Source organism: Saimiri boliviensis, chromosome 4, assembly GCF_048565385.1.
Source record: "Saimiri boliviensis isolate mSaiBol1 chromosome 4, mSaiBol1.pri, whole genome shotgun sequence".
Classification (NCBI taxonomy): Eukaryota; Metazoa; Chordata; class Mammalia; order Primates; family Cebidae; genus Saimiri; species Saimiri boliviensis.
In genome coordinates this window covers 124,138,072-124,150,732 of record NC_133452.1, presented here as the reverse complement: position 1 = coordinate 124,150,732, position 12,661 = coordinate 124,138,072, and the positions used below count along the sequence as shown (strand labels likewise).

At 36.6% G+C, this 12,661-nt stretch overlaps 1 protein-coding gene across 7 annotated transcripts in view; it reads right to left on the bottom strand.

Annotated features, from left to right (window-relative positions):
• Positions 1-7,869, bottom strand: part of KHDRBS2 (KH RNA binding domain containing, signal transduction associated 2) — a 609,247-nt gene extending 601,378 nt beyond the window's left edge. For 6 of the 7 annotated variants that reach the window (XR_012517327.1, XR_012517329.1, XR_012517330.1 and 3 more), the window contains exon 1: positions 7,505-7,848. Coding sequence is in view for 1 of the 7 variants with exons in the window: in XM_003926360.3 (XP_003926409.1) it covers positions 7,505-7,595 (91 nt within the window). In the remaining 6 variants the exon portion in view is untranslated. Of the gene's footprint in view, positions 1-7,504 lie in introns of all 7 variants that reach the window. The other variant, XM_003926360.3, reaches the window with a different exon arrangement.
• Positions 7,870-12,661: the final 4,792 nt, after the last annotated feature.

Here is a 12,661-nt window from a genome sequence, read left to right as displayed (position 1 = left end):
AAAGAGGAAACCAAATAATATGGATATTTGCTAACATTAATGTAAAATATCAGCTATTAGTGGGTATTCTACCTCTAAAAAATTTCCAAATCATGTTTAATTTATTGGAATTCACCAGTTTGTGGAGAAAAGTATCATATTTCAACTATTGATATATTAAATATTATGCTGCTTATAGCTTAAAAAAAACTGGTGTCAGAATATATTCCAATAAAGATATATTTCTTATAGCCAAAACAAAAAGAAAGATTAAATTCAATGTTCAAATAAGTGCATAAGGAAAGCTGATGATACTACATAGTTATTTCCAATGGTTTCTAAAACTACCTCTAAACCTCACTTCCTCCACTTCTACAGCTGCTGTAGGAACAAAGAGCTTCACTCTAGACTGTGTACATGAAGATAAACTGGCAATAGTAACCAGTTATGTTCCCACTCTCAGGTAACGTACCATTAAAAAAACCTTAAAATGAGATAAATAAAGAGAATATGACTATGTCCATTATCCTGATGAATTTATCCTGGTCATGCTCATTCTTATATAACTAGTTAGTGAAATATTGATATTAAAGTAAAAGGCCTAATATTCATTCAAAAGAAAATTTTATAAAGATATAAATTAAAACACATAAATAAATGGGGACTAGACATTACAGATAAACATAAGATTTTCTTTTCCAGAAACTGGAAAAAAAAGGAGACCAATTGTTTGAGTACCACAAAACTGGGGAATGCCATGTCAATGGTTTTCCTAGATTTTCTTTGTGCCCCATATGTGCCAGAATGAGCGCTAGTTAAGCTGGCAATGCAGACATATTAAAAGCAGATACACACAAAGCCTCAATCCAGACAATGAAGAAACAAATGGGCAGATTCCCAGAGACCTAACAGAAGAAAGCAGGATCTCTTTGTACTGTCTTTCCAGCTTTTGCAAATGAATAATTTTTCAAAATTGACTTAAAAAAAAATGGAAACTTTCAAAATGGCCTCCTGAGGTTTTGAATTATGTAAAGATAAAATATAACTGAATTAGAATTATTCTAAAATGATATAATTCTAAAAATTGTTTCTGGAGATACCTTCTAGACAAAAAGTGGGACAAAAAAGAAGATATGAGGTCAGCATCGTTCAGTTAATAAACATTCAGTTAATAAACACATTCTCACATGAGACTGAAGGCAGGCATTAAGAATTCAAAGACAGAAGTCAAAGTATAGCCCTGAAGTTTAGAGGGGAAGACAGCCAAGATCAAACAGAATTGCATGTTGCAAAGTAGTAGTAGTGGATAGGGTGAAAAGAAAGCCAGAAGTCCACTTAATTTATAATGAATAGAAGGAGAAGCCATTATGAAAGTCTTCCTAGAATAAGGAATAGCAGAGCAGGACTGTTTTATTCAATGAAGATAAATTTTAATCATGGAGAGAAGCTAGAAAGGGCATTCTAAAGCAAGGTCCCAGCAAACATAACACTTTAGAGATAGGAGAGGACAGAGAGAAGGTGATTCACTTGCAGAAGAGGTAGCAGAGGGGCCAACAGAAGAAGGGTCCTGAAGTCTGATGGAGAAAAGTCCTGCTAACATAATAATGAAAAAGACGTAGTTCTGCTCCCCAAGAGAACAGAGAGAGGAGCTGTCTGTATAGTGAGAGAGACAGACATAAACTGATCATTAGAAAATAACAGTTTGAACAGTGATCTAGAAGTGTTCATTATGGGAATGGGGGAAAAATATCCAGCTTTCTGTGAATAGGTATGTGAGTGGTAAGGAAGTAGAGAAAGCGAACTATACAGTTTGATATACCTGAGAGAAATGAAGCAGAAAGGCTGAATACATGCTTCTAAAGAGGTAAGCGTGTTATAAGAATCTGCAGGGGTATGGATGACACCTTGTAGGCAATGGAAATTATTAAGAAATGTGACATGGTGAGACTTTAAATGAATCACTGTAACAGCATTATGTGTGTTGGTGTGGGAAGAAGGAAAATGAAGGACGAAGAGGGCAAGAAATGGTCAAAGAAGAAAGTAAAACCAGTATAATGCCCCAGAAGACAAGGAAGATGGAAAGAAATCGAAGGATCAATAGTGAAAAGTGCAGCCAAGAGACTTGATGAGGGGTCAGAAAGAAATGTATTTGATTTGCCAATTATTAGATTATTCTGCCACGAGGGTCATCAGTTTCAGGGCAGTGATAAGGACAGAAGCCAAACTGAGTAACTTTAAAGAGGTAAATTAAGAAAGCGAGGCAGCTAGTATATACTAGTGTTATCAGAAGTTGAAGGAAACAAGGGAGGATAAATGTCAAGAGAGATTATTTTTTAATACTGGTGGCAAGTGAAAGAAGTATTCTACTTTTTCAAATTATTCAGATGGAATCATGTGACAGGCTGCTATAACGTAAGAATCAACTGGGAGAAAGAATAGGAGACACTGAAGAAAGAATTTTAACTACAGAATGTGTCCAGAAATTAAGAGCATTTAGGTGGCAAGTCAACCCTGAAGAAAAGAAACATTTGGTTTTCTGAGCAGGAAAGGCAGTGACGATGGCTATGGAAATTTTTAGGTAGTAGGAGGTTGAGGAATAGCAGAAGAGATATATCCATTTCCCCAATAAAATGGATATTAAAATCACCTGCTGAGAGTAAAGAACATGTAGGTTTAAAAAGAAGCCTGAATAGGTTTGAAATTACTCCTGAAATAAATAGGACCAGGGCTAATCAGGCTCATGGTTACAGACCGGCAAGTGATCATTTACTAAACATGGTATTTTAAAAACTCTCGATGTAATTCTTTTTCATAAGGTTATTTATTTTATAATTTGCTTTATGAGTTCAAATTTAACTCAACAGAGATCTGAAGTAAGGCAGTGTTTATTTTCCTTATTTTCTCAAATTGAGATGAAGTCCTCAATGGGTGAAATCTCCCAAGCATCATCTTGTATTTGTTTAATTTTTGCTTATATATTTTGTTATACACATAAAAAATACTGGCCAGGCATGGTGGCTCATGCCTGTAATCCTAGTACTTTGGGAGGACAAGGCAGATGAATCACAAGGTCAGGAGTCTGAGACCAGCCTGGTCAACATGGTGAAACCCTGTTTCTGCTAAATACAAAAATTAGCCAGGTGTGGTGGTACACACCTGTAGTCCCAGCTACTTGGGAGGCTGAGGCAGGAGAATTGCTTGAACCTGGGAGGTGGAGGTCGCAGTGAGCAGAAATTGTACCACTGCACTCCAGCTTGGGTGACAAAGCAAGGCTCTGTTTCAAAAAAAAAAAAAAAAAATTAATTAAAAAAATATCCCTTATGAAAAGCAAAAGCTTTTTCTTTTTCACCTTAAAAGAACCCTGCCTGGTAGGTATTACTTTTCCCGCTATATAGATGAAGAAACTGAGTATCTGAGAGGGAGAAAAATGACACATCCTGCATTTTCCAGTAGGTAGAAGTGTCAATATTCACTCCCAAGTGTTTTTCTTATCAAAGTAGAATTTTTCCACTATGTCATAAATTGTTTTAATTGGAGATCAAAGATAACTTGAATTTAATTTTTTGCCCATGTTTGTTTTGTATTTAAGAAACATAAGTAAGATTATCCCAAATATGCAGGGAGAAGAGATTACATTAATCAAAAGAAAAGTCACTTAAAAGAGTCACATGAACACTATTTTTTAATCAGAAGCTGTTTGAGACATTACACTAATAATTTTCCTTAATTTATAAGCTTATCAAGCTTTACAAAAAAATTTAAGAAATACAATCTAACTAAAAAAGGATTCTTATTGATAAACTAAATGTAGTGAACTCACCACAAGTTTGTATTTGTGATAAATATTAATCCCTGTTCTCTTAATATTTTTAAGAACCCATTTATATCTGCAAAAATAAATGCCAATTCTAAATGGCAGGTCAAACTTTTCACTAAAGTTTGAAAAAAACACCTACAGTTTTTCAAAAACCATTCGGACTGCTGGAGTATTTGGCAATATTTGACATGTCATATGATGAGTCAACCAAAATGGTTATGAATCTTTCAGTGCTTGCAAAGATTTCAGGCTAGAAAATCTTGCCCAAAGCACTCTCAATTGGGCAAAAAATTTATAATGCTCCTAAGAGTGTGGAATCACCATAAATGAATCTATAAATCTGAACAGATCTATGTCTGTCAGCAGACACAGAATATTTCCAGACAATATTTTCATGTATATACATTTTTTGGCCTCAAGTATTAATAGTAGTTCAACAGACTTAAGAACATAAATCTGTCTCCATAACCCAAAATAAAGAATATGCCTCAAATTATATTTTAGTGTCATAAATATATTATTAATCATTAAACTCAGAAAGAATGAAAAAAGTTTTAAATATGTGCAGCCATTGATTTTTTGTTCCAAATATACAAACATCACTTCTTGTATCATCAGTGTCTCAGACTTAATTACAATGCAAAGAAACATATAAATCACCTAGTCCAACTCCTTAATTCGAGAGACAAGGAAACAGGGACCAGGGAAAGAAAATTTACACAGATTCACTTGAAGTAAAAGTGGAATTCAAATCCAGGTATCTATATTGACAGTTTAATGCACTTCCCAGAAGTAGCATAGATATAAATAACCTCATGGAATTTCATCTGGCAACCAAATTCAGAGGCTGAGTAGAACTTAAAGGATGGTGCTGAGTTTGCTGTTTTATCATACTCAAAAGCACCTACCATAACAAGTGGATAGTTAAACAACATTATAATCACAGAATGAACATTATTTTGATTATATAAGCATGTCATAAACAAACTTCAAACTATATCATTCAAGATCTCTTTTTAGTAACAATCAACTGAAATCACCTCTACTGAAAACACACAGCAGAAACAGGTGACATAAACTACAACAGACAACCCTCCAACCAAAATCCCAAATAACCATCCAGCTAGTACATTCAACCCCACAGCCTTCAATTCTACATGAAACAGTGGCAGTCGAGCACTGATTTTCATCTATCACCAATCAAAATGCAAAGTAAATCACTGTGAATGCTCATTGGCTTATATTACTGCCTTTATATATATTAGCTTCCGGAAAATCATTCTGAAGAACTGAATCATCTGTATCATTTTTATTACTCACTCAGGCTTGACACTGTCTGCTCAGTACTGACTGAAATGTACTTCAGTATGCACCTTCTTTCTAAATGAATATCTATGTCAGGTTTATTTATAGCCACTGCCTTCAATCAATGCATTCTCAGGTATGAGAAACAAAATCATCTCAATGATACTCTTCTATAGCGATCTGAAACAAAGCATGGACATCTTGGCAAATGGCCTTTGGAAAGATAATGCAAGATCTATACCATAAAATATACATTAACATTATTGAGATTCCAAGAACAATTATCTTACACTCTTTAATAAGCAGACATAAAGAGCCCCAGTTACAATTAGAGAAGTAATGTAAAACCTATGCACCCTTTTGCATAACTCTTTATGTACCCCAAGATTCTTATAACCTGCTCCATTCTCTTTTCCTCATTCTGATTTCTCTGAAATTTGGGCACCCTCTTTGTTTCTTACTTAGCTTTTCTCTATTTAGGAGCTTTTCCTTCTAATTCTTTACAAAAGCAGGGCATGCTTCCCCCTGCTGGGAAAAAATCAAATTACAAGGTACATTCGAACATGTTCCTAAGTATTGTATCAAGAAATCAAGTTCCTAGGAAAGATAAAATGTTAAGGAACCAAGTGCATAGCCTTCACTGACTGTTTTACCAGCTACAGAAATACTTGCGCACTCTTTTAAGAGTTTCTTGTATGCCTTTACTCAGCTTGGCATCTTCAAGTACAGTAACTCACATTAACAACTGATGAATTAATCTGGGAGCTACCTGTCTCAAATAGAACTCTAATTAGCAGGTCAGAGAAAATGATGGATTTGTAACTCTTTTTTTCACTTTAAAGACATTATCAGCTACATTAAGAAACTTCCATAAAATACATTGAAGACTATTCAAAATATATTAAAGACTACTGAATACCGATAAGACTTGCTTTTAAATCATTTCAAAAAAACCTTAAACATCTATTAACTCATTGCTTTCCTATTACTTTTATGTAGTTATCTTCTTAAAGAAATTTTCAAAAGTTCATTTTATTGACTTACTTTTCCACTTTAATTTCTATTTTTTATTCAATAACCAAGAAAGTAGTAAGCATAATTGTATTTCAACTTCCCACTTATCTATAAAATGTGCTTTTTCCCTGAAAACAATTTAGTTATTTCACATATTCATTCCATGTTTTGAGTATAAATATTAACCTAATTGTTTAGCATTTAAATATAGAAACATATCTTACACTTCATTATTATAAATAACAATCCATCAATTAAAAATATATAGCTAATGCCTATATGAGTCATATATTGGGGGGCAGAATTTATTCTTCCATGTTACAACTAAGTCTCAAAAAAAATCTTTTAATACTGAGGAGCTTGGGTAGAGGAAGTTATCCCTTTTAGGTTTTTGCTGTAGGTAAGTCCAGAACAACCTTAGCTACAAAACTACATTGTGAACAATTTGATGATGAAGCAATTCATTATTAATGAGCATTCATCCAAAAAAACTGCAGATGTTTTAAAAAGGCATGTGTAAATAACTACAGACATCATAGGTGTCTTTATTAGTTAGATGGCATAATTATAACATAAATGGAGTAATTTGGTTAAGTTCATATGTCTTTTTAAAAAACAAAAAACCTTTCAGAGCAATGCAAAAGACAAGACATATATGTTCCTCTGGGAATGAAATCTCCTTTAACGTTGCAGGTACACAAAAGAAAATGCACACTTGGTAAAACAGTTGATCAATTATGGAGTGTTCCCAGGGACCAATATCTCACAGAGTACCAATCATCACACTTCAGATAAATGTGTAAGCACTTTAGCCTCTGCTTTCCTCATTCAAATACATCTAAGAACATGCACAGTTTAATTCTAACACTTTCCATAGGAAAGACTTTGATTAAAGAATATCAAAACATGACTTCCTAAATGCAGCAAAACAAAAACAAAAACAAAAACAAAAACACAAAAAACAACAATCAAAATAAATAAATAAATAAATGCTTATCTGTAGCTAAGAAGCTCTTAGAACACTACATTGATTACCATTTACTTCCAAACTGCTTTCCCCTCCCTCTGCAAAGTGAAAATGTCCCTGTGGACCGCGTTACACTTCATGGTATCTCTATGATCCTAACAGGTCACATCGCTACTGCCATTAGATCTCCGTAGCTCTGGTCTTCTCCAAATGAAGATGTGGAGAAAGAGCACAGCTGTCCTCCCGAAGAACCAAGAACCAAGAACCGGGTCTGCGCGCCCGAGCTCCGAAAGGAGCACCTTCAGGGGACAGTTTCTGCGAAGGCGGCGACAGGAGTCCCTCCCCAACTTCACTCCCCTAATCAAGCCGCGGGCAAGATGGGCAGCCGGCGCTTAGTGCCCATCGGCGGGGGCAAGTCCTACCTTCTGCCAAAAGGCGCGATGCATGCACAAAAGACGGATCCAGGCTATCTTTCTCTGCCATCAGCTCAGGCAAATATTTCTCCTCTTCCATAGCGCGGACTTCGGACTGTCCCCGGGCGGAGCGCGAGGTTCCGCTCGCTCGGATGCAGGGTCGCGGGGCACAGCACGGCTCCCGCGCTGCTGCTCCTCCGCGCGGCGAGGGGACCCCTACGCGTCCTCACTGGCCCATGCACCCAGCGCCTGCGACTCCCGCCGTCGGGCTGCGCGGCCCCGCGCCCACACCTGCCCGTCCCTTCCGTCGTCTCTCGCTCGCGCCGAGCCCCGGCTCACACCAGCGGCCTTAACTGGAGAGGCGGGAACAGGACGCGGCCCACCTCCGCCAGCCACTGATTGGTGGTGGTGCCAGAAGAGGCGGGGCGCTCGCGAGGGCCGCGGGCCTTGATTGGGCCGCGGAGCACGTCGGGTCGCCTGACTGGCATGGGGCAGCTGCAGAGGGGAGGGGAGCTTGGAAGGTGCAAACGCTTTCTTCTCGCAGCCCAAGCCTTCCCTGGCTATTAGGCATGCCCAGTTCCGTGGGGCTCTCTGTGTCTTCATCTAAGGTGCGGAGGAGAGAGAGGGCGGGAAAAGCGCAGGTTAAACAGAGAGGCCTGAGTCCAAGTGGACAGGGGAGATGGAAATGAGAAGTGAGCCGCCGAGAGGGTGGAAAAGCGCCAGGGAAAGTCTCAGGATGGCAGCTGAGACTTCACCTGCGTCCCTAAGGCACAGGTGTCTCCTTTTCCTCACACAGCTCAGACTCGCTCCAGCTGCGCAGGAATCAGCAGCGCACTGGGTCTGGAAATACAATGAAGACTGCATGTGATCGGCAGCTGGTATTTCCGATGACCTACATCTCAGGGACGCAGTACGATGTTCATTGATAAACAAGGCGTCTGGGAGCAATACTGTACAGAAACATGCTTCCGGTGTACAATCATTGGGATATTGAATTAGTTCTGATAGCCTATCCTGGTCTCCTTTCCCCAGACCCTATCTGTGGAACGGAGGTTGAGAGAGGCTGAATTTAAAAACGTGTGTGTGTGTGTGTGTGTGTGTGTGTGATCAATTAGTCACTCTTTGTGAAGGAATTCGGAAGACATGTAGAAGAAAGAAGAGACAAGAAAATAGGTAACTACGTTTGCTCTAATTCTCCCGTTTCTCCTCATTTTAGATGTGCCAGTCTCTTTCACCAGGTACTGTTGCTGAGCTACTTTGTATTATCTATTACACCTCTATTTAAAGGAAAGTTAAACCCTCATGGTATCACCAACCGCGGAGGCAAAGTCCATCCTCCTCTTACCAATGCGGCCATAAAACGTAACTTGAATACCTCAAATGATAGGAAACAATCTTTCCCCAAGTCTTGGGTTCTCTTTTCATAAGCAGTCATTTCCCCATTCTTCTTTCCCCATTATTTTTGGTGTGTATGAATGAAGGCCAACTTTGCCACAAATAAGATATGCTGAACTTTTTCCAAGTTATCTTACTGTATTTAAATATTTTCCTTTTTATTTAATTTTTAGATAAATTCAGGAGATTATCTTTCATTTGTGTAATGTTTAAAAAAATTTAACGTGCCTCACATCCATTATTTCAATTTGTCCTCACAGAAGCACTCAGAAAGATGTGGGCCAAGTATTACTTTCTCTGTTTTTATATGTGGGAACTGAGGCAAAACAGAACTCGTCTCATGTCTAGTTAATGCTGAAGTTGAGATTTAAGTTCAATTCCAAATTAGCACCATTTAGATCCAGATTATGCTGCTTCAACCTATTTTTCTGTTTCTTAAATATTTATTTCTGCATATATGCACTCAATAAAAGTTTATTGGATACTGAAAAGAGTCTAGGGACAGTATTTAAAAGTGGAGAAACACTGGTGAACAAGATGCACACATATTCACTCCCTGTCATCGCAAAGATGTTTTCTAATGGGAGACAATAAATAAAACCAAGCACACAAGAGAAACAGTAACTGTTGGCTGCTATAAAGTTCAAGAAAGGACCAAGGAGTTAAGAAAGATAAAACAAGGGAAGAAATTAGTTTCTTTATTTTTGATTTGGATAAACATACAGTCTTGCTAAGTAGCTGATTTGTAAGGTGAAAACTCATGGAAAAGAATGAGCCAAGTGTGTAAAAAATGCAAAGAAAGGCATTCTCAGCAGGGGAACTTGCCCCTGAGAAAAGCCTTGTGATGGGAAAGAGCTGTGCCGACTTTTAGAATTGACTGGAGTCAATGTGACTACTGTGATCGGAGAAAGGATGGATCAGTAAGGGTGGGGGATTGATGTGTACAAACACCCAGGATTCGATGGATCAAAATTATTTAGATTATATTCTAAGGTAATAAGAAACCATAAAGCATTGGTATCTTTCTTCATGTGCTTCTTAATCTCTTTCTGATTCTTCCATTACTTTCAAAGAAGTTATCATTTAGAATTGAGAATATATATAGAAAGTTCTTGCTATTTTATCTGTTTGCAGCATGTTTAGTAGTTGAAGGGTCATGCATCCTGTACCTGATCTGAAATAGGGATACAAAGGGAAAATGTGCTGCCAAACTTCAAAGAGATGGCTATGGTTTGCCATAGTAGTAAAGGGTAAATATGATGGCAACCGCAGCCAAAAAACTGTAAATGTTTTTGAATAAATGTAAATCAGAACAAAAATATTTTACAATAATTACAATAACATTTTTCTTGGCAGCATATCAAGTGATTAAAAGCATATGGTGCTGATAGGGACAAGCAGAAACCCATTTTCATGGATGAAAAAGGTTTAGTAACTCTTAGAATGTCCAGCAACAACAATTACATTATTATTCACAGCCATCTTTTCTATGATTAAAGGGTTAATAAGAGGCCACGACAGAGAGCTGTCCAAGTGCTGACTTTATTATGTAATGTCTTCACGTCATTATAAACACAGTCAAGTTAATTTTTTCTAGTTATTATCAAAATGAAAGATTTATTATTTGTAATGTCTCATGTAATCCCCCATTGGATACCTAAAATGCATTCTAACAAAGCAATATATTTATGTAACTTAAAAAATCAAAAGAAAATAAAATCTAATCTTTAGAAAATTTTTTGTACTGAGTACATGATGGACATTGTAGAATAAAGATATATAAGTCTATTAACCCTTCAAAATCAATATGCTTCAGAATTAACTCACAAAATATTGCCTATTTTTACACAGAATATGTCTACATAAAGAAAAACTCCAAGGGCCCTATGTATACACTCGTCTAGCATCAGATCCACGTGTTTTCAGTAGATGGCTCTGTGTTACTGCACGTTCTCCATTAATTTCACGTGCAAATGTTTTATAGGTCCCACATTATTATTTAATACTCTCAGAGAAACCTTGAAAATGCAAGCATTTTATAAACACAAATGTAAATAGATAAAACTTTTTAAAATGATTGTTGAATATAGAATATGTTGTACTATCCTTGAATAAATTACAACTGCTGGTTAGCCCACCTCTTCTAATGGTATAAATAACTTAACCTAAATCACCACTGAATTGATTCGTCTAACTTAAGATTTATCTTATTTTAAACATGAGTTCTAGTCCCAAAACATTTTTAATGGTGTCCTAGTAACTGAACCATTATTTTTTAAATGGGATATTATAGAAAATTTTGCCCCAACCAAATCTGGTTTTGAAGGATGAATAAGTCATGCACCATAGAATATTTCTGTGGTTAAAACACAAACTGTGTATTCAATACTTTCACATGCCCTTGTAAGAAAGGTCATGCTAAAGGGCATTTAATCAGATGAATCCTTATAAACCAATAAAAAATACCCAGCCTGCATTATCAAATAGAACACAGTTTCTGTTGCTTTTAGAGTTCTCATTAACTTTATGGATACCTCACTAGCTACTCTTGATTAGTTACTCCAAGGATTAACTAACTCTTGGCTAGTTACTCTAAGAACTCAGTAAACCCAACTCACAAGTAAGAACCATATGTTTACCAAGTTGTTCTGGACTAATAATTTACATAATGACAATGGAGAATGAAGGTGTAAAATATTCATTTAGCAATCAAATGCCTTGGTGCCTAGAACAGAGTATAATAAAGAACTGTCTCACACTTACTGAAAAGCCCGACAGAGCTCGTTATATAAAATGTGCTATTTTAATATGTCAATTTCTCCTAATTTCACTAACTACACAAGTGAAATCAGTTCCGATTTCTTTTAGAACTTCTATGCTATACTTTAGGATTGTAAGAAGGGACAGGGAAATGAGGAGTTGGCTCTGCTGTTTACCAATAGTGGTAATAGCATGTGTAGTGAGGAAGTTCTCATATGTAATATGCTCATAGCCAAAATTTATGCTATATGCTAATATATCATTGATACCACATAAATATTCACCATTTAAAGCTGCCGTGTGTGTGTGTGGTGTGTGTGTGTGTGTGTTTCCTAAGTGGAAAGTATTCTAGTTATTTAGTAGCATATTATATTTAAACTGACACAAATGTATAATTAAAGAACACCACAATAGAGACAGAAAGAAAATAATTGACATTTGTTGAGGGTCTGCTGCTGCTAGAACACTGCCGTTCTGAATCCTCACAAGAGGGTGGGAGGAAGAAAGGAAGGAAAGCCAAGGAAGAAACTGTTCTTAATTCTAATGTGACCTAACAGCCCAGAGAAACTATTTCTGAGGTTTAAAGTATCTGTGTTTGGAAAACTGACAGAGTGGATGTCCTTGTATCTCTATGGACAATTGTTGCACTGACACATTTCAGGTGGCAGTGATAGCAGCTAAGGAGCAGTACTTCATTACAGAAAAGGGGAATGAAGCTGTTGTTCCAAGGTGAAAGCTATTGACTACATTCTTAAAATTAAATCCTTGAATTGTTGAATTGTAGCTCAACTATTGATTATTTAGGGAGATCAATCTATTAAGGTAAAAATCACATCAGTAAAATACATTTTTCATACACATCAAATGAAGATCTAATTTCTGTTGTATTCAGTATGAAATAAAAATATGAAGGCTAGGACATGATTTAATAAAACAATATTAGAGTACATTAAAACTTTTGCCAGAGAGGCAGATGTATAAGCAATTGTTTTATATCATGAATAATACAAA